This window comes from Epinephelus moara, chromosome 16 (genome assembly GCF_006386435.1).
Source record: "Epinephelus moara isolate mb chromosome 16, YSFRI_EMoa_1.0, whole genome shotgun sequence".
Taxonomy (NCBI): Eukaryota; Metazoa; Chordata; class Actinopteri; order Perciformes; family Serranidae; genus Epinephelus; species Epinephelus moara.
Window position 1 is genome coordinate 39,434,591 of NC_065521.1, and position 23,012 is coordinate 39,457,602.

The 23,012-nt window shown below is 39.7% G+C and overlaps 1 protein-coding gene across 3 annotated transcripts in view; it reads left to right on the forward strand.

The window, feature by feature from the left end:
- Nucleotides 1-19,754, forward strand: part of ptpn22 (protein tyrosine phosphatase non-receptor type 22) — a 30,893-nt gene extending 11,139 nt beyond the window's left edge. The window contains exons 9-26 of one of the 3 annotated variants that reach the window (XM_050065068.1): nucleotides 3,045-3,111; nucleotides 3,215-3,292; nucleotides 3,483-3,569; nucleotides 5,274-5,826; nucleotides 5,924-6,010; nucleotides 7,344-7,433; nucleotides 8,432-8,503; nucleotides 8,611-8,747; nucleotides 10,386-10,413; nucleotides 10,625-10,723; nucleotides 10,906-10,974; nucleotides 11,084-11,220; nucleotides 12,563-12,590; nucleotides 14,928-14,990; nucleotides 15,294-15,397; nucleotides 17,196-17,226; nucleotides 17,312-17,395; nucleotides 17,482-19,754. In XM_050065068.1, coding sequence (XP_049921025.1) covers nucleotides 3,045-3,111; nucleotides 3,215-3,292; nucleotides 3,483-3,569; nucleotides 5,274-5,826; nucleotides 5,924-6,010; nucleotides 7,344-7,433; nucleotides 8,432-8,503; nucleotides 8,611-8,747; nucleotides 10,386-10,413; nucleotides 10,625-10,723; nucleotides 10,906-10,974; nucleotides 11,084-11,220; nucleotides 12,563-12,590; nucleotides 14,928-14,990; nucleotides 15,294-15,397; nucleotides 17,196-17,226; nucleotides 17,312-17,395; nucleotides 17,482-17,543 — 1,876 coding nt within the window. In that variant the 3' untranslated portion in view covers nucleotides 17,544-19,754. The remainder of the gene's footprint in view (nucleotides 1-3,044; nucleotides 3,112-3,214; nucleotides 3,293-3,482; nucleotides 3,570-5,273; nucleotides 5,827-5,923; nucleotides 6,011-7,343; nucleotides 7,434-8,431; nucleotides 8,504-8,610; nucleotides 8,748-10,385; nucleotides 10,414-10,624; nucleotides 10,724-10,905; nucleotides 10,975-11,083; nucleotides 11,221-12,562; nucleotides 12,591-14,927; nucleotides 14,991-15,293; nucleotides 15,398-17,195; nucleotides 17,227-17,311; nucleotides 17,396-17,481) is intronic. The other 2 variants (XM_050065069.1, XM_050065070.1) reach the window with 2 other exon arrangements.
- Nucleotides 19,755-23,012: the final 3,258 nt, after the last annotated feature.

Genomic DNA, 23,012 nt, shown 5'->3' on the forward strand with positions numbered 1-23,012 from the left:
ACTTGTGTTTGAAATTGTCTCTATTAAGCCATGTTTAATGTGTGTTTAATGTGTGTTTTGGGTGTGCGGTGGTGACACAGATACACCACCACACAAGTATAAATGACAACGCCGTAGGCCACATATGTAGGCTGCGGCATAGGCTCTGCATACAGTTCAGTAATCCTTCCATGACTGCATGTGTGTGTTCTGTACTTGATTATTCATATGAGGTGTGGGGCCTTAGAAATAATTTGTGTTGTGAATCTGTGCATAACAGATCTTTAAGATGTTTTTTGTGTGTGCACAAATATAGTATACATCAAGTTGGCTAGGGGGGATATGGGGTGGGGCCCATGTGAGGTTATGTGAGATTACTGTAGCTACTTGAAAAGATGAACAGATGAAGGATTTTTTTTTTCAATGTGCCATTTCAACAAAACCAAGGATGAGCTTTATTGGAAACCGATGATTTATTGGAAACTGCAGTGCTTTGTTTAGTAGGATAAAAACAGTCATCGATTCTGCAAATACAGATGATGCACAAAGACTGAGTTCAGATACAAAACATTAAATAAGTCACTTACTTCTTGGGATGTCTGGCGAGTATATGTTATTTGGTACCTGAAAGCGTGTTTTGTTTTGATGACTAATTAAAGTACTTTGCGGCACATATTAAGTATAAATTAAGTAACTGTATGACAAATGTCGAAAAATGCGATATGAAAGCATGTCGCGCCATGACAGGCCCACACCTTCCTGAGGATGATGTGTCAGAAGTGGAATGTTGAGTCAGTGGCAGAGTCCAACCTACATACAAGGAAATCTCCCCACTTTTGAATGATGTAACAACTAGACAGCTGCAGTCATTGTCACTGCAAAATGTCACTTTGTTCCTCAACACTTACAGGGAAAGGAAGCTATATCACAAACCTCTTATAGTATACTTTACTACAATCAAACCTAAACACTAACTGCAGCCTCTATAATTACCATTAAATCAACTCCTGTCTGACTCAGTGACACAGGACAGTCATGTTGGATATTATGAATGAGCAAAGTTTCTACAAATGACTTCTCAGCCTGCCCATACAGTATAACTTTAGAGTCAAAGCCTTAAACCTTTTCTATCTATGTATTATTTCTATTGTTTTAACTTAATCTGTGAATTTAAAAGACGTTCACTGAGCCTATTTGAACTGGTTGAATTAGGATCTGGAAACGACTGTCAGCATTTGCTCACAGGAATATGTCACCCAAAAATGACCGTTTAATTAGTCATACTGTCCAGTTGTATGTTCAGTTTCATTTCCCATTTTCTCTAGAACCTTATTTAAAGCTAAACTGAAAGTGAAAGTATCTGTGCCCTCTTCACAGCCAGACTCCAACATCAAGGTTTTTTTTTTAATGCAAAGATGCAGTTTGGGGGGTACTGAGCATACGACTGGATAAATGAGACTTGGATTTTTCTGCATGAGTTGTGTGAAAGTTTGTAAGCTGATGTTTTGATATAGTTTTGCTGTTGTTAAACTGGTCCCCAATCAATCAGTAAATCAACATGTCTGCCATTTTCAGCAGAGGCATGTGACAAAAAACAAACTGTATGTTCCAGTCCCCATACTACCATACTATATAGTATGCCAGAAAAAGATTTAGTATGTCCCAATACATAGCCAGGGTGCGCTCCAAATCACATAATTTTTCTTTTTACCTATTTATCTGTTACCAGAGACAGAGATCAACCCGGAGAGCTCTGCTGTTGTCACTTTGCAATGTATGTAGTTTAACTTTAAAGTAATAACTACACAGATTGTAGGTTCTAATATGTTATATTTGTGACGGTGAAATTACATCTGCATTTCTCTGTCGTTGTTGATTTTATAGTTATGTTATGTTGTTGTTTGTAATATTTATAATTGTTTTGTTCACTCAAACTATTAATATTCCTATTATTACTATTTGACTGGTCATCAGTTACTTGAATGTGCTGTCATCCGTCACTGCGACTTCTGACAGCTGTCAGTCAGCTGTTAAGCTGTCATCTGTTTGCGGCTCAGTAGATATGACGCATCTTCACTACGCAGAGGATTGTGGGTCAGAATAGCCAGAAAAGCACACAGACGTCATAGAACATCCTGGTACTCTCTGGCACACTACATTTCACATACTATGTAGTGGGACATACTAAATCTTTTTCTGCTGTACTACATAGTATGGTGGTATGGGGATTGGAACACACAGTATATCAAATGCAGTGTGTCAAAAATACCAGGATGTTCTACTACATCCCGTCTGATTTTGCATGCAAGCCAGCATGCTGTTCTGGCTATTCTGACCCACAATTCTCTGCAAAGCGGACGAAACCTTGACTGTCAGAAGTCACAGTGATGGATGATAGCCCATTCAGGTGACTGATGACCTGTCGATCAGTAATAATAGAAATATTAATTGTTTAATTGAATAAAATACTCATAAATATAACCAATAACAAAAGGACAGAAGCATTATATAACGATGACAGAGAAATGTTTAGCCTACAATGTATGCAGTTATAATTTATTGTAAAATAACAACATCAAAGCTGTCTGGGTTGACCTCTGGCCAGCTTATGAATGACAATTTGTTTTATCTCAATGGTAACGCATGTATGAGTAAGAGGGTCATAGCATAACATAATGAGGAAGTAGTATTCCCGCTTGCCTGCATACTACATGCAACAGTGCATACCTTTTAAGGGCAGCTGCAGTAGGCGATTCACAACGCACCCATCATTTTCCTCACTAATTCAAGATAACACGACTAACTGATTTACAAAAGGCCATTTTGTGAGTGAAGTATTCCTTTAAACCTGCTTAGTGCTGGATGGGCGCAGTTAAGACCATGCACGACAACAAGTTTCAGAAAATCAAGATATTCATGACAGTGTGCTTAAAAATTTGTTGTTTGCAAATACCTTTTTAAACTCGTCTACGACTAATAATAATTTGGGTAGTCACATTGAGATGTCCCTCTTGCTGGGGATAAGCTGAGTGGTTAAATGTGTCTTGTTGTTTCTGTGGTTGTAGCGCTGGCTGCGGTCGAACAGGAGCCTTGTGTGTCATCGATTATACCTGGATCCTCCTGAAGAAACAGGTGAGATATTCCCGCCTCTATGCTCTCTGCACATTATCTGCCTAAAGTCAGATTAATTCAACTGTAAAGATTCAAGCTGAACTGTTTTCTTGCCTGTTTTTAGATGATCACTCTGGATTTCAGTATCTATGACTTAGTTCAAAACATGAGAACCCAGAGGCCCTCGGTGGTTCAAACCAAGGTAAGCTGCTGTCATTTTTTAACGAAGCATCACATGTAACAAATCTTCCAACAAGCAGAACCACATTTCAGAGAGTTCTTAATGTCAGTCGCTCCCTCCTATCAAAGATCTTGTGATGAAGTGTGTTTCGTGCGTCATGCCCCCAGGGTAACGTCACCTAACAGAGCAGGTTTTTGTTGTTTCACCTCAGGAGCAATATGATCTGGTGTACCGAACCATCAAGTTACTGTTTGAGAGATATCTGGAGACCATGGATGCACAGGCCTGCAGAAATGAGGTGAGCAACCAGGAAGACTCCTTTGTGAATGAGCCATATAAAGAATGGAAATGTGTAATATGTTGCTCCACCAGCAGTAACTATCACGCACAACCATCTCGATCAGCAAAGCAGAAACAACATCTGTGGCAGGCTGTGGTTTCACTGTCACCGATATAGAACACAATCACATGACCTGAGTGGAAAATTATCATATTTGCAGACAGATGAAGGTGTTAATAAGGCGACTGCTTTACCCAAAGCTAGACACTTATCAAGCTGTATTTTATCAACCTGCAAGGGCCTTTGAATTCGCAAACTGTATAATATTACACACACAGTGACACTAAATGTTTGGCAAAATTCATACATGTCAAGCATTAATGCATTTACAACCCTGATTCCAAAAAAGTAGGGATGCTGTATAAAACATGAATAAATACAGAATGTGATGATTGCAAATCCTTTTCAACTTATATCCAGGTGAATGTAATCCAAAGAAAAAGATATTTAATGTTCAAACTGGTGACTTTGTTGTTGTTTCTTTTGAATAACCACTTCTTGGAAATTTGATGCCTGTAACTAGTTTCAAAAAATTTGGGATCGGGGAAACAAAAGACTGAGAAAGTTGTAGAATGGTCGAGAAACACCAGTTTGGAACATTCGAAGGGTAAACAGGTTAACTGGAAACAGGTGACAGTATTCATTCATCCATTCATTTCCCATAACCGCTTCTCCTGTTGCGGGTCGCGGGGGGTGGAGCCTATCCCAGCTGACATTGGGCGAGAGGCGGGGTACACCCTGGACAGGTCACCAGACTATCACAGGGCTGACACATAGAGACAGACAACCAGTCACGCTCACATTCACACCTATGGACAATTTAGAGTCACTAACTAACCTGAATGTCTTTGGACTGTGGGAGGAAGCTGGAGTACCTGGAGGAAACCCACGCTGACACAGGGAGAACATGCAAACTCTGCACAGAAGAGTTCAAACCCCGACCTCGGTTAGAAACAGGAACCATCTTGCTGTGAGATGACAATGCTAACCACTGTACCACAATGCCGTCATGGTAGTATCATGACTAGGTATGAAAGGGGCATTTTCACAAGGCTCGGCCATTATATACACATATCCGATATGCCGAGGTGTAACAACTCATTTCGTTTACATCCATGCATCTGAAAACATGGATGCTTCACACACATCAATCCAGTGTCTGACCATATGCAGATTACGACATTACTTTTGGATTTAAAATGTCATCACTTCCTTATTTTATCCTATTAGATATTTGTGTCAAATTTTGTCATAAATAGTGTATTAATTAAAAAGTTATGGCTAAAAGCATATTTTGTGAGGTCACACAGACTTTGACCTTTGGCCTTCAACCACCAGAATCTGATCAGGACATTACTGAGTCCAAGTGAACATTTGGGCCAAATTTGAAAAAAAAAATCTTCAAGGTGTTCTTGAATTATCAAGTTCACAAGAATGAGCTAGATAAGATCACAGTGACCTTGACCTTTGACCCATGACCACTTAAAACCTAATGAGTTCATTGTTAAGTCCAAGTGGACGTTTGTGCCAAATTTGAAGAAATTCCTTCAAGGCCTTCTTGAGATATCTCGTTCACAAGAATGGGACAGACGGGTTGTAGATGTAAATTTTCCTCATTTATTAAACCTGTTGTGACTCACGCTAACCTGTCAAACTGTCCAGGTGACCACGGTCCCGCCCGCTATCACACCTGACACTGAAAGCGAGCTCTCTGACCTGAGTGAGGACATGGATCTGCTGCCACAACTCCAGAGCCTGCTTGATGAGGAGAGGGAGGCTTTAAAACAGTACCACACTCCCTTGCCTTCCGCTTCAGATAATCTCATTGACTTGAGAGCCAAGGACACGCAGAGGGACCAACAACAACGATACCTACTCCAGTCCCTTCCTGAGGCTCTGGCCACCACCCAGCACCTGCAGGAGGGACCCAGGACCTCACCCACACAGCTGCATACCAGCCAGAGAGCCTCCGCAGTGGAGGAGAGGAGAAATGATGTACCAACAGTGAACCCTCCAGCTTCATCAGCCAAGGCGGCAGCCATCTGTCTGATGGTGGAAGACCCGTACTTTGACACTCCAATGAGCTCCCCTTCATCTGAGGAGGCTCCAGTGGACTCCAGTGAAGAAGCCAAACAGTGGGCAGTTAGCCCCATCTTCAGCACACCCACACTGTGTCTGAATGACCAGACTATGGAGCTTGACTCTGCTGCCTCAGGTAAATACGGTCATGCAAGTGCACGTGTTAGTCCAGAGCACAGAGACAACAGGGTAGTGGAATTTAACCTTCAGATTAACTAATGTGCATTTTGCAGGTACTGGTGGAAATGATAAAGATGAAGAAGAACCTCCTCCCCTACCTCAACGAACTCCTGAATCCTACGTAATCGCTGTGGATGAAGGTTGGTGTTCTCTTCGATAAACTGGAACATAAGCCATTAGTTTGTATGATACAGACACCAGTAATGGCTGTGCTTCCAATTATTATTATTATTATTAGTTTGTTATCTCAAAAAAAAGAGCTTAGTTATCTCGGAGTAAGAAAGCAAAAGGTTGTTTTATTTTGTTATCTGGTGAAAACAAGCTTTATGAATGAATGAACGACTTTATTTTGAACCAAAAATTAAAAAACAAAACAAAAACAAAAACATAATAAAAAACAAACAAGACAACGATAAGTGTCCGAAAAGGAGTAGGTCGAAGTAAAACTTATATGCCCCTCCCCTTTCTTACACTTCTTCTTTTACCACATATTATTTCAACAAATTCCCAATTTTATTTACAAATAATTAACAACTATCCCCAGTCTATTTACCACCTAATTAAATCAATAAGTAATAAACCCAGTTTATTTACGGTCCAAGCACCACCCAGTGTTACAAATTAAATATGCACTCCTGTAACACAACCTTTCCTCATCTATACGTCAGCCAAAAATCTCTTTTTTGGTATAGTTTTAAAATTGATTTATAATTTTATTGATTTATGTTATCTCAAGATAATGACTTAATTAATTTGCTACTAAAAAAACCCAAGCATGCATACTGCAACTTACATACTGCAACCCACATGAGCACTTCATCTGCTGTTGTCTTCAAAAAGGTTGCTCTATTTCGTTTTCTCAAGATAATGAGTTTATTCCCTTTTATTATTTTATTTCATTTTCTAAACACACAAAAACACAAGCGTTGTTTTCTCGAGATAGGAAGATGATTAACAAAAAGTAATTTCCTCTTATTAGGCTACTTTTGTTTGTTCTTAGAGATGGTGTCTTGACAACTGTAGCAGCTGATTTAAGTTGAAACTGTCAAATTGAGGAGTACCTGTTAATGATATTATTGATTGCATCAGATGGTGATGGTAAGGAAGTGGTACCTCAGTCAATAATAAAAATAACAGGTACTCCTTGCTGAGGCGTTTTCAGCTTATAAGTAGCCCAATAAGTTTGTAATTTTTCTCATTTTTTTGAGACAACAAAATAAAACAACCTATTATCAAAAAATAACACAGCTCATTTTCTCAAGATGACTAAATAAGTAACCTGTTATGCTATGATGCCTACTCTGAGCATATTCCTCCTTCTTTAGGTTTAATGTATAAACACATATTTCACGGCTTCTGATCATGCAATTTTATTGTTTACACTGAAGCAAGTGCGTATGGGTTTCCTGATATAATAATCTTGCTGTGTGCTCATATATCCTGGACCTAACATGTTATGCTTGTGTTTGTCAGAGCCCTCAGAACCCTGTGAAAGGTTAATGGTTATCATTCCACCCAATGCTGCTGCTGAGGCTGTCAGGGAGCTGGGAGGTGAGAAGTACAGTGAGTGGAGAATATCTAAAACTCTTAAATATCTTTTAGAGTGTACTCAAATATGCTTTTCTTTCAGTGCCACACTTAAAGGTTCTGTATGCAACATTCAGAGTAAAAATATGTGTGCGGTTCATTTGGGCAGGTGTGAACACAGCAATCACACAAACATTCATTTGTGGTGAGACTGCAGTCACATGACACATTGTTTGGGTTAAACATGAGCATGTTACAGTCCTGGAGGATTATTAATGTGCACCTCCTCCTGTACTGCCTTAATATGCACATTCAGCACATCCAATGCATCAAAACATTGTTTTCTAGTTGGAGCCGCGCCTCGTTTTCAAACTGTATGGTTTGACTAAAATGAACAATGACAGCAATATAGTCCACGATAAGCAGCGCTAAAATCAACCTGCGTACTTGTCCCTCCATTGTGACATTAGAAAGTGTCACATTTATCTTGCAAGTGTACTCTTCTTCAACGTTTGCTTTACTTCCTGGATTTTTCCCACATGGAAATTCTGACCAATCAAGAGCAGCTTTCTCACACAAGGCATTTAATCTGGTCCACTTGTAAATGCTGCTGAACCAACTCTAGGCAATTATACAACTTTGTAACAAATTTAGTCCCTGATTCAGACCAAAGCAAGACAACTCTAGGTCTGAATGCACCCTAAGTGAATGTGTGTATCCCACTAGCTAGCTCATCACCGCCGCTAGCACTGTTGTCTCAGAAGTGTAACGTCCACTCTCTGGTTCCTCCTTGGTTAACACCATTAGCTCTGTCAGCACTGTTGCTGTCGTTTAGCACTGTTTATGGACTAAGCTCCATTTGCTGCTAGCCACCTGTCACTCCTATGTTGGGAATGCGGACAACATATGCGCTCTGAATTCCACACAGAGCTCCTTTCATGTCTGCAATTATTTTGTTAAAGTAAAAGTGACTCTTTGATGTTAAAAAATCGGCAACACTGACTGACTGATGATGTTTTTTTCCATATCACCAGGTAACCCCCCCTCACCTGTCCCCCCACTTCCAGAGAGGACCCCAGAGTCCTATGAGTTGGCCGTTGATGAAGGTGACTTCATAAGAAATCGCAATAATTTCAATAATAATCAAAAAAGTGAATATTTGTGAAAAAAATTGTAACAATGAAATTGATTATTGTTGTTGTTTACCTTTCAGCTCCTGTGGAGCAGATGTCAGAGGTCAAGCTGGCAGTGAACCTGAACAGAATAGGAATGTCCTCAGAGTGGTTTGGTGACTCAAAGTCAGCTGCCGCCGCATCTCAGAGTGAGGCGACTCCTTGGGCGAGGAGCAAGGTGAGGACGAAGTCTCTGCGCTGGCTGAGGTGTGACTTCCTCTAAGTCACTGCTGCAAAGGCCGGAAAGATACAATTGAATGATGAATGAGTATATTTATATTATTTGAGCACATAATGACATCAGCATCTGTTTGACACCTCTGGTCAAGTGAGAATGTGGATAATGCACATGTGTCACCAAGACCATAAAAGTTAAGTGTTAACTTTTAAAGGAGGTTTAAACCTCATTAAATGAACAGTGTGTAAAATTTAGGGGGATCTGGTGGCATTAAGCTGTGAGGAAGTTCATTGCTCAGGACGTTTTTAGCGGGAGCTGAGTTATCCGCAGAGGACCAGGTGATTTACACTGTTTGGCTTGACAGATGTGTGCTCACCTTTACTCTGACAACTTAAGATGGTCAGGAGGTTTTTACCGAGAGTATCCGCAGAGGTCTCCTACACTACAAAACAAACTCACTCGGGGCTTTAAACCAGTAAAAACACTAAATAAAGCAGTTCCATGGTGAGAAATCTGTTTTATCGATGCTGCTGGTCACAGAGGGGCCTCTAACTACAGTGGTCGACGCTAAAACGCAAATGGTCCTTTCTGGAGCCAGTGTTTGGTTTGTCCACTCTGGGCTACTGTAGAAACATGGCAGACTTTGTGGACGAGGCCCCACCATGAATGTATCAAGAGCCCTGGATACAGCTTTGGAAGCGGGGCCTTGTTCATTCCAGTGTTTCAGTCTGTGGCATGAAATTACTCATTTGATCGACGCTGCTTCCAAATCATTGGGCCGATAGAGCAAGTGAACTTTCACCAGCTGAGCCGGCAACTTTTGGTTTGGCACTCCACTTACTTGAATGGACATTTAATCTTGCTCTTCTAGATTTTCCAAATGTCATTACAACAAATGGATGAAATCCTGATACTGAGTCATTTTGCAGGTTTGTGACGCTCACAGAAATGTATCCACTGATTCACAGATGTCTTTTTCCAAATAAGTCAATGGGAAAAGTCTTTTTGTGCCCAAAGGCATCACGTGACAAACTCGAGAGGTGTAATTACATTGTTTAGCCACTACGAAAATTAGCTTCAAAGCCTGGCACACTTCTTGGGGTCCTGGGACCCGCTTCCTATGTAGATATAAACGGCTCATTCTAAGGTAACAAAAACACAATGATTATTATTTTCAGGTAAATATACACTAAAGAAACACACCTAGTATGTTATATTCCAATTCTGCCATTATATCTAACTCCTATTCTTACTCGATTGGGCACTGGTTTTGCTTTTGCTCCTTGAAAACACCTCTTGTCTTGTATATTTTGCCATAATATTGTTTCTAAAACTGGGCCCAGTGAGTGACCCTGACCCAGGGAACCCTCCGTTTGTTCTGGTTGTGAACTTTAAATTGTGGTTACTGTAATTTGAAACATTCTCTGGCACAAGAATTTCCCCCGGGATAAATAAAGTTCAACTGAATTAAATTGAATATCCCCCTGAATCCTACACACTGGACCTTTATGTATCCTGGAATTTAAACTCAGACTGATCGGTTTCTGAAATTAATCTGTATAAAATTACTGTTATCAGACAGTGAGAGCATTCAACGCATCAGTTATGTAACAGCAACATACTTTCGTTTCGTTGCAGAGCCTGAAAGCAAAAATGAACTTCACAGGTAAGATATCTATAATAACATAATGCACAAGGCTGTATGCACTGGCTAATAATTCAGCCAGCTGACAGTTGATATACATAAATATAAATTCAAATTTACAGGTTATGTGCCTTTTTAAAAACTGTTAAGAGAAACTCAGCATCTGCCAGTTGTTATGAAATTAATACATGTGTGAGTTAATCGCAATAAAATGTTCTTGTGATATCTCCAGTAGCAGCACCACACCCTGATCTGGCATCAAACACAACCTCAAACCTCCACCCTTACTGTCCACCTCTGGACCCAATGACTCCTCCACTGCTGCCTCAAAGTAAGATCACAAGACTGACTGATGGAATTAAGATCTTAAAACCCACACATTTCTGTCACTTACAGAGAAGTTACACAAATGTGTTTAACCATAACACACACACACACCCACACACGAAATCGGTAAGTGCATTCCTTGTCATTCAATAAGAAATTAGAGGTTGATTATCTCTGGTTGTGCAGCTGAGGAGAGCCTGACTCCTCCACTTCCTGACAGAACCCCCGAGTCCTTCATCCTTACCACAGATGACAGTGAGTATAGTGCCGCCTCCTTACAACAGAGACACACAGTTCAGCTCAGGCTGCAGGGTTTGTTGTCTAAGTGACGTGATGTTTTGTTCCGACTGCTGTTTTACAACAGTGCACGAGAAAACCACCCTCTGCCCGCCGCCACCCTTAGAAACAACACGGCCCTCCCCGAGGGTGGGGTTGTCATCTGAGTGGGACGGCACCGTTCAGCCCAAGAGATTCCTCGATGTTGTTATGAGCAGGAGCAAGGTAATGACAGTCAAAGAAGTCACATATATAGTGTGTTACTGCTCACCCCATCACCAGGAAATAAATGTTGGAATTATACGTTTCTCCAGACAGTATGTTACATTTGCACGTTGTAGCAGATACATTCGCCCCATTTCCACCGAACACTTTCGATAGTAACCCTTCAGACATGGTACCCAGACCCTAGTGTTTCCACTGCAAACAGTCCTCTTAAATGTGGCCGGAGTTGTTGTCACTCACTGCTCCGTCCAGCACTCACTGTATTTCCTCCTTTGTCAGTCTGCGCCTCATTTATCGTCCACAGAACGAGGCTGCATGTCGACATTTTTAGAACAAAATAAAACAGGCTACAGTGAGAGTCTCTCTCCATGGGATGTTTAAAAATAGCCAGTTTGTGCATTTAGTCCTTCTCAGGCAAGCTCAGGGGCCCACAGGAACAACGCTCCGTGACGCTTTTTTTTTTACTCTGAGGTAGGATTAGAATATATGCAGTTCACATAACTCGGCCGAAACAGTCAAAGTTGTCCCAGTGACATTTAAGGTGTGTTGATGGATTCACGTCATCAACTCATGCATTGAGCAGCATTACAAGTTAACGTTCCACCTTAAAAGTTGACGGCAGTCGGCCCAGTGAAATAAATTATTTTTTTCTCAGTCTACAGCTGCTGTGAGAGGCACGAACAGTACGAACAGTGGTTACATGAGGCTCAAAACCAGCCACATCTCAGCCCTGAGCAGAGTGACCGTCCTCTACTGACCAATCAGACTACAGTGAACTGAACTGAACTGAACTGTACTGCTCGGTGGAAACGGGGCTATTGAGACCTTTTTTCAACAATGCTTTCATTAGGTTTGGGCACAAAAAATACTTGGTTATGGTTTGGAAAAGATCATGATTTGGTTTAAAATACCTGGGTTTGGAAGCACAAACCTAGTGGGAAAAGCAGCAATGTCTCAGGGAAAGACTTTGTGTGTCACTATGATGCTATAAAGCACCAATGTTTGTCTAAAAGCTGTTGGACACACAGCAATGACTTGTTAAAACACTACTGTTTTTGTTGTTTGTTAGTCTTGAACACTGGTCCCCTTCATCTACCAATGATTACTTAGAAATGACATCACTTTAAAAACACTGATATGACGCACATGAAAAGTCCACATGTAACGTTTGGTTTGCAGAAACGTACATTTTAATCTAACAACTAGGCTGGTTACACGCACAAAAGACTCGCCAACTCACTTTCCTATACTCTATTCATCACTTTTCCATTCGCTGATTACCCTGACAAGTTTCCATGTGTTAAGGCTTTAACGCTGTTTTCTTTTGAATGTTCCCCCCCAGAGTGTTCGAGCTAAAAGTTCCAAACAAGGTAAGCGATTTTATCTGAAGAGTCATTCCTTTCTCTTCTGCTTTTATTCAGAGCTGACAGTTAAAGGAGGAAGCTGGCAATGTTCTATGTTTCTCTTATAAGCCATATACAGTATCTCCAACCATGAAGAGACCAAAACCAACAGTAGTAGTTTTGCTAGTTCATCTCTTAGTACTTTCCAACTTCGCCAGCCTGTCTGAAGCACTTAGACCGGACACATTCATTCCAACTGAAGTCATGAATACGAGTTTTCATGTTTAAAAAAGGGCTCAATAAATCACTGTAACAGCTGGGCGCTGTAGTTTTTATCAAATGTCTCAAACAGGAGTCAATATGGCTGTGAGATTCTGGTGCAGATAAGTGTGTGCTGGCTCAGCTCAGTTTAAAGTAGAGTGCTCATGTTTATCATAATATTGGAAAATGTCAGAACAGTCATGAGGCTAAATCATGTGTTTTAATAATGTTTAGAAAACAGTGGAGGTCTATGGCACAGAGAAATAAGTTCTGTCAGGTTTGGCTACACAGATAATAACTGATAGATTCATTGTTAGTTTTGGTCTTTTCCTCAGATCTGTTTATTAATAACATATTATACTATGACTAATATTTTTCATTACATTTTTGTGACATTATTTATTAGGCTACATTTTTATGACATGCAGTACTGTGACTTTTTGTCACATTTTTTTGACATACGACACTGACTTTTTTTTAAACGATTTTTTTTGTTACTTTTTTGACATATTATACAAAGACTTTTTTCAACTCTTTTTATGACATACTATACTATGACATTTTATGACTTTTTTAACATATTATACAGTGATTTTTTAATAGCATTTTCAGTATTGATATACTATGACATTTTTCATGACATTTTATGACATACTACACTATGACTTTATTTATTAAGCTACATTTTTATGACATGCAGTAATGTGACTTTTTTGTCACATTTTTTTGACATACTACACTGGCTTTTTTAATTATCTTTATATTGACATATTGAACTGTGAGTTTTTTTTGTTTGTACTATTACTTTTTTGTCACATTTTTCATGACACACTTTTCCATGATTTTTTATTACACTTTATATTACATATTATACTCTGACTTTTTTATGACATTTTTTGACATACTATACTTTTTTTAATGATTNTGACATATTGAACTGTGAGTTTTTTTTGTTTGTACTATTACTTTTTTGTCACATTTTTCATGACACACTTTTCCATGATTTTTTATTACACTTTATATTACATATTATACTCTGACTTTTTTATGACATTTTTTGACATACTATACTTTTTTTAATGATTTTTTTTTTTTTTTTTTTTTACATATTATACAGACTTTTTTCAATTCTTTTTTTATGACATACTATACTATGACATTTTTATGACTTTTTTAACATATTATACTGTGATTTTTTTTTTTTAGCATTTTTTGTATTGACATACTGTGACATTTTTATGACATTTTGTGACATACTACACTATGACTATTTATAGGCTACATTTTTATGACATGCAGTACTATTATTTTTTGTGACTTTTTCATGACACACTTTACTATGATTTTTTATTACACACTTTTTATTACATACTATACTTTGACAGTTTTTCTGAGTTTTTTTAACATATACTGTGTTTTCTTTTTAGCATTTTTTGTATTGACGTACTATGACATTTTTTTATGACATTTTGTGATATACTACACTATGACTTCATTAATTAGGCTACATTTTTATGATATGCTATACTATGACTTTTTGTGCCATTTTAATGACATACTATTTATTACAATTTTTCATGAATTACTGTTGTATGACTTTTTTAATTACATTTTTCTGACATATTATACTGTTACTTTTTTTATGACATTTTGTTGACAAACTGACTTTTTCATTAATTTTTTTGAGATATTATACCATGAGTTTTTTGTCATATTGTTTTTGACATACTATATTTTTACTTTTTTTAAATTTAATTTTTTATGACATATTATACTAAAAACTCACACCAAAACAATCAAGGTAAAATATTTATTTTTGATTTTGGAATGAACTGTCCCTTTTATGTATCATCTTATTTTTTTCACTGACAATAATCCACCTGTTTGTCACAATGTTGAATTGTGTTCTTTGTTGAGTTCATACAACAGCATGCATGTTGAAGTTAGTATTTAGAAGTACCTATCTTCACCACTGGGAGGCATCCTTTAAAACAAAAGATGAGATGTTGACTGGTAAAATGTCAGATCTGCTGATGTTTTATTTATGATTAATCTAAATAATTGTGCTGATATGAGTGGTTGATTATTACTGTGTCTCTGCAGAGCCCCTCAGTGCAGTTTGGCAGGTCGCTCCACATCCTGTGGTCGTGGCTGGAGCAGGAAGTGGTTAGTTGATTCAGACACTAGAGGGGCTGCACACAACATGATAGCCTCTTTCACACGTACTGGTTATTAATAGAAACATATTTCCTGGTTATCAAATCAGCACATACAAGACCCTGTTGTATGAAAAGTGTTAAGCCACACACATCACACACCTAATGCTGCTGTGGTTCCATTTAAGACTCGATAATAAAGGTAATACAGGTTTCTCACGCTGCCTTATGTAACGAGCGCACTGGGGTCGACATAAGAGTGTTTTCAAATGCGGCACATAATTACATTTTGTTATCTGTTTTTGTTCATCAGCACAAGCGGAGCAGCATGATGTGAACCACAGGCCTCCTCTGAACACTGTGACATCAGGAAACAAAGCAGACAAAAGCAGCGAGAAGGGCATGTCTCGAGCAAGGGTAACACAAGAGATATACACAACTAGTTTACAGCTACAGTTAATAACATTTATAAAAAAAGTTTTGACATATTTGTTGAAGCTGTAATTATATTCTGACAGCAGTACATGAGGCAGATGCTCATCTTCCTCTGCCTCCTCATAGTGCTCCCAATGGTATTTGCAAGAATCCACAATAGCTGTTGGAAAAAAAACAGTCAGAGCCACGGCAAACTAAGCAGCGCTGATCAAATATGAATCAAGATTTTGTAACTGCATTGCCCGTTTCTTGCCTCAAATGTTTTAAGAAACATATTTTAGTGTTCTGTTTAGCTTTAAGTTGAAAATGTTTGCTCCGGCTGGTGGGCAGTGCTTTGTTTGGGCGTGCCTGTTTCCAATGCTACTCTAAAATACACAAACACAAACAGTACACTGAAATATGTTTCTGAAACCATTTGGGGGGAGAAGTAGAGCGAATCACAATGTTTATTTACATTAACTTCCAGGTAGAAAACCAACGCGTCAGGTACTAAAATCAAAAAGCGTTGAAGAAATGCTCTCAGTTAGTTAGTTTTTAGCCACCTAAAAGAAACAATATCAGTTTACGAAGACATTGTATATTTTCACTTCTTTACCTTGCTGTCCGACAGCCCTTTTCAGACAGGGAACTGAAGCCTTTATCTCAAAGCCACCAGCCTCCACTGACAAAAATAGTCACTTCACTTCATGAAACAGTGTTCTCTGTCTGACGCTGCCTCCATCAGCTATTGTGTGCAACAAAGCAGTGAAAATATTCAAAATACAGCTCATTCATTCATTGTCCATAACCACTTATGTTGTTGGGGGGTCACGGGGGGGGGCTGGAGCCTATCTCAGTTGACATTGGGCGAGAGGCAGGGTACACCCTGGACAGGTCATCAGACTATCACAGGGCTGACACATAGAGACAGACAACCATTCACACTCACATTCACACCTACGGACAATTTTAGAGTCACCAGTTAACCTGCATGTCTTTGGACTGTGGGAGGAAGCTGGAGTACCTGGAGAAAACCCACTCTGACACAGGGGAGAACATGCAAACTCTGCACCCTGGTTTGAAACCAGGAACCGTCTTACTGTGAGGCAACAATGCTAACCACTGGACCACCGTGCCGCCCAGAATACAGCGTACACTTTTTAGGTGGCTAAAATACATTTTTGCTGCAGCCCCCGTCCACAGCAGTACATAACTTAGCCACTGTGCTGGTAGATTTGGTTTTAAAGGAAGCTAACATAGCTACGCAGTACATAAAATAAGTACAGCAGAAACATCAGATAGGTCAGACCACTCTGTTTGACTATATATATCTTTGAAAGCAACAGTTGCGGCTGAGAATGACTACCGAAACAAACAAGTTTGCCGATTTCACGTAGCTTTGCAATTCAAAACAGTTGCCAGTTTTTCACACCAAAGTGACTGTGGTTAGCGCAACATCATTGTGATTTGGTCTACAGGCAATACAGTGACAGAATTTTAATTTCATATTTAAACGGTGCTTCCTGGTTTGACAGTTTGGCAGCAGGTCACTAGCAGTGACTACAATGACAGCTGCGTTAGAGCCTCTTCGGCTTTGATTGGTTGTTTTCATCCAGGCGTGATGGATTCAAGCAAATACCATTGGGTATCTGTCTCACATACTACTGACAGTCTCAGCAAATATTGTTATTGTCATTATTAGTAGTATTACTGTTGTTATTTATAATGTTACTAACTTACAGCTTTAAGAATTAAATGGAAAATTTGTAACTGTAACTAAACTTTTGTTTCCTTTCTCCAGAGTCTAAAGTTTTTTAGACACAAACAAAAACGTAAGTGATGCTGATTTAAATTTTGGCTCAATAAATGCCCTGATAATAAAAGTGGCACTAACATGTCTTAAAACTATATTCACAGCTAAAACTGCCCCTCCACCACCTCCTACTCAAACTGGAGCACCACCTCCGCCATACGGTGCCTCATCTTCAATGTTCAAATTTGGTAGGCCTGCATCTACTTCAATACCACATTCACATATTGTACAATGTCACATACCACTTTTATGACACCATCTTCATCTTCTGCAGGATTTGGGAACCGTTTTGGAAAGCCGAAAGGCCCCAGGAGTTATCCAGAGACCTGGGTTTGAAAAATGGACCTAATGATGAATCAACATAATGAATTGTGTCGCCCAAGGACTTGGACAGCTGGAAGATTTTTTTACCAGTATCCCCTGAAGGTACTGTGGGAGATCACATACAGTGAACCTAAAAAGCACCAAAGGCTGCATCTCCTCGTCTCACACAGCTCAGTAGCACCCTCTGCAGGGAACAGGAAGTTTCTTGATACCAGCTCTGATGCACTTTGTTTAGTGTATCAACTCAGGTTGATTGTAGTTATTGATCAGTGCATCATTGAACAGCGTGAACATCCACTTGGACCAATGACTTGAAGGTTTAATCAAAAACTCAGTCTCTAGGATAATTTGCTTTAAGAGGTGGGCGGTCTGCAGTGAGAGGTTTTACACTTCTTGTTTTAATGCTCAAAGCAATGCTGTTAAAGGAATACTTTGCCTAACAAAATGATCATTTGTTTATCAATTACTCACCCTGTGTAATGCTGAATACATGCCTTCACAGTGAACGGAGGAATCCGAAAACTGAGAAAATTCTTGATGAATTGAAGTCAATGGGGACCATGTTTAACACCAGCAAAACTACATCAAAACACCTGTTTAAAAACTCTTAAACAACTCGTGCAGTATAATCTGAATCTCATTTATCCAGGTCTTGGTCCTTCCTGAACAGGGAGCTCTACTTGATGGGGAACTGCTCCCTTCAAAACCAGACTCCATTGACAAATTGGAAGTTTGTATTATTGTGTGATTTTGTTGAATCCAAAATAACCCTAATTAACAAACAAGCCAACAACTGAGGCAACGATAGACCAGCGAGTGTTCAGCGAGGTAAAATTACTGTTTCTGTCCGCTGAAGAGAGCATTGCTTCGTTTCTTTTTCAGTTCAGTTTTAATTACAAAGGTTTCAGCTAGGGATGCACGGTACTGGATTTTTTGCCGATATCTGATAATCAATATGTAACAACTCATTTTCCCCTACCTAATTTTAGGGATCATCAAGTCTCTTCTGTCGTGGATCTAACATCATATTATGTATGCAATCTCTTATCGTGATGGCCCACCAGCAGGTGGAGACATGAAACTTATCAATGTACGTAATATTTATTCATTGTGCCAATTAAGAAACAGCATGTTGGCCAATTCTGATAGTTCATTTTGAAGCCAATATTGGCTGTTACAGATGATGAGCCAATATTAGATCCCTCAGGTCTGCTAGTCTGGGTCTCCTAACTGTTCCAGAGTCCAGGTCAGTTCTTGTTCCTCACCTTTGGAGCAACCTCCCTCTGAGCGTCAGATCAGCTGACTCTGTTCCCGTCTTTAAATCTCGTTTGAAAGCGTACTTTTACAGTTTGGCCTTTTCTGACAGTTGATTAACTTATTGTGTGTATGGGAGCATGTGTATATGCAGCCACGTGTATGTATGCATGCTTACAGGTATATATGTGTTCAAGTGTATATGTTGGTGTAGGTGTTTGTATATGCAGATATTTTATTAGTATTGCTTTTGTTTTGTATTTTCTGCACCAGCTCGAAAGGACTCTACAAATAAAGTTATTATTATTATTATCATTGTGCATCCGTAGTTTCAGCTAAAATGCTGAGCATATGTCCTGAGTACTGAGCATGTGACTGGATAAATGAGACTTGGATATTTCTGCACGAGTTGTGTGAGAGTTTATAAATGGGTCTTTTGATATAGTGTTTACTCCAATTAATCAAGAATCTGTTTTTGGATTCTCACTCATAAACATGCAAGATAAAGTTTTCTTCACGACTTCAGCGTATAACGGGGGGTAAGTAATTGATTTACAGACGGTCATTTTGTGGGTGGAGCATTCCTTCAAACTTGGTGTATGAGGAATATATTTTGTTATTTGCGCGTGTGTGTGAGAGTTTGCGTTTTTGGCATGAAAAGAAAACGGGTATAATATGAATCTTTTTCATCAGCACATCGCTTCTCCTGACAAAGACAACAAACTAAGCATCACTCAGTGTACCGTGCGCGTCATTTAATTTAGTTTCTCTGCCGTATTCATATTCGCAGATCCATCTGTAGTTTTTAAATGATTTGAGAAGCATCATATTTTAAAAGGATTATCAGGATATCTCAAGGTACAGTGAATGTGATGTATACTGAGTAATATGCATATGATGCAACTGTACAGGTAAAATGTGTTAAAACTGGTTGCACACAAAATTATTTATTAAAAAATATAGAAAGTCTATGCATTCTCATTGTGGTTTTTTTCTCTCTACGTAATCATATTGGTATCAGACCTCTACTGCGTGTAAATGATCACCGACAAAAATGATTAAAAACGTCTCAGTACAAACATTAACAACAGCAATCATTGGTGCTAGAACACAGAGCATCACAACAAATATGACAAAAAAGGCTGATGTGACCGTCAACTTATTCCTACATTGAGCTATTAAGTCAAGACCTATGACAGCCAGATCACTCAAACAAATGAAACCATTCTGCTTCCTGAATAAGATCTAATATATATGACACTATGATGTAACTGTTTCTTTCAGGTGACATGCAGATGTAGAAATCAAGAAGCATCATGTGAGCAATATTCATTATAAATAGAAAAACAAAAACAAGATGGCTGCTTGGCCAGTCCCCATTTTACCCCCCTAATCATCAATAAATAAACCTCACAGTTTTAAATGAGGCTGACCGTATACAGTACAAGGCACAAAGATGTAGTCAGTGGAAGAGAAAAGGCAGTATCACATCATCACTTCATTTATAGAAGACTATAGAACAAAGGCCCCTGTGAGGTTCAGATGAACTCTAACGCTCAGATCAGAATCTCTGCTATCTGTGTTCAACGTTATCTGAGGACTGAAACAAACGTGAAATTCACTTACATCTGTCACAGTGCAGAACACTTCAGTTGTGGATACTTTTGAAAGAGGCCTCATTATTTCACTTTGCCAGGACTAAGAAAAAACAACAGGCGTTGGCTGTATAACACACAGTTACACTCATATACAACCACAGCAACCCGCTACAACGGTGCCTTCATCCCCCTCGTGACATCACCCGCTAAAACTAAAAGTGAATTTAAGTCAAGTGAAAAATAACCCAAGTGCACTGACAGTATCCACTTATTCCCAGCAATGACGACAAACATATTTACATACCAAACTCTGAAGACAAACTCCACACCTGAAGAAAAGATTCAGACAATTATTGCTAAGTGCAATAGCCACGGTTGTTTTGTCATTCAGAGGCGCTCCTTTAATCACATTATAATCTTAAATAATCATCACTGGTTATAAATCTGTGTTCTTATGTTGAGCTCAATCCTAAGAAAATAAATAAAATATCAAACACAGTATCAACAGTAAGAAAAGGGGCACTGTATCAAATGCTTTTTAAATAAAGAACTGCGCAAACTGCAACTTATAAAGCTGACACACACAAGTGTTAAGTGCCAGTAGTTTGATTAGATCATTTTAAAAGGAGCTGTATATGACATTCAGAGCTGTGATTCAGAGTCTGATTCAGGTTGTCTGCACATGGCTCTCAACATGGAGGTGGCTGAGCGGGCAGCTAGCAGCACTGTTTCTGTCGTTAGTGTAGTTCGTCCTGTTTGCAATACGCTTGTTCTGTATGAGTCAGGCCTGTACAGGACCGATCATCGGTGATCACCACACAATGCACGCTGGTTAGATTTGTGTCTAACTTCATGAAAAAGTGGACGATATTCTCACAGGATCGAGGCAGCCGCTGTTTTATGTGCCAGGCACTAGGGGAAAACACCTCGCTCTCACCTGACCTAACAGCTGATTGGTTTAAATGTTGTCTCACCATTATGCAGTTTTATAAAGTTTTTATTTTTGCTGAACTGGAGAGATTTTGGTTTTATTTGTCTGATTTAAAGGATTGGAGGCTGTGAGCTAACTGATACATGGATCTAATAACGTTTTAATAAATCAGAATGTTAGATATAACCAGATATGAATGTTTATGTGACTTCCTGTACAGACTGGAGGCTGCTGGAAGCTGTCGGGAAATTGTCCTAACTTAGCACTTTATCACTGCTGCTTGCACTTGTCCACTTTCCACGCAAGGCACAATCAAAACCAAACAACCCTGATGTTAGCTGCTAGCCATTCTTAGCTGCTAGCCACTGGCCGCTGTTAGCAACTATAGCTGCTAGCGACTGTTAGCTGCTAGCCACTGGCCGCTGTTAGCACCTATTGCTGTTAACGACCGTTAGCTGCTAGCCACTGGCCGACCGTTAGCTGCTAGCCACTAGCCGCGGTTAGCATCTATAGCTGCTAGCCACTAGCCGGTGTTGGTGCCATTAGCTTCTGGCTGCCTGCTAGCAGCTAACAGTGCTAAGGTTCTGTGTCCACATAGCTTTTTTTCTACAGCAGAAAATCGGCGGTATCATCCGCATCAGTATGTTTCTATGACAACAATTTCTTGAAACAAACGTTAGCTAGGTAGCTAACGTGACACAGAGCATTGATTCCAATGTTAACAACAAGCTTACAAAGCAAACGGTAATAAAAAGGAAAACACTCACCATCAACATCCAGTGTCTATAAGCTGACATGCTTCCCAAAATGAGCTTTGCTGACTTCGTTGTGACAGTACACAGCAGCCTAGTGGAAGTGACGTCACTGACACCTTTCTGAAAGTTCAATGAACTTCAACTAGAGGCATTCACAGTGCGTACACAAAAAAAGGTGGAGCACTATGAGAAAAAGATGCTGGGCGCAGTGCTTTCTCTCTAGGAGGCCGCATGCACCCTCTACTCATTAGGAACAACAAAAAAAAGATGCCAGCGCTGAGAGGAAAAACTACCCCATGTGGACACGAACCATAACAGCGTGTACAGCGCTAACAACAACAACAGTGCTGACAGAGATAAAGGTGTTAACTTGGGGGGAAATCAGAGGGTGGGTTGGGACTGTGTTATTGGCGGTAACCACCATTTTAGTACAGCGCAGGGGGAAGGCACTGAGCTACACAGGAAATCATATGCACTTACATGTATGTGCAGCCTAGTCTGAGGGGGCGGAAGTTCGCTGCATAGATCAGCCTCTCATTGGGCGGAACGAGCCACCCGCTGAAGTCCCGCCCTACCACCTCCGGTTGTGTAGCAGTTTTCAACCGTTTTCAACACGTACCTTTACTAACTTTTGCGGTGCTTGATCTTGCGGGGATGTAGCCATTTTTCTGCCATGGTTCGCGTCCTGTAGGCGATATTTTTGTGGGTGTGTTACACCAAAACCTGTTTCCCCCCCGGCAATATTTTTGCAAGCGCGCCATTGCTGTGGCACCGCCCAGAATAATTGTGATTGGTTGAAAGAAATACAAGCAGCCAGGGCGTTTTTGTCTCCAATCTTAAAGTGAGAGTCGGCCCAGCCAGACCTTTCTTTTCTTGAGAAAGGTCTGGTGAGCGAGACTATGTGCAGCCAGACCGTCTACCTCAACAAAGAACAGAGGAGCTT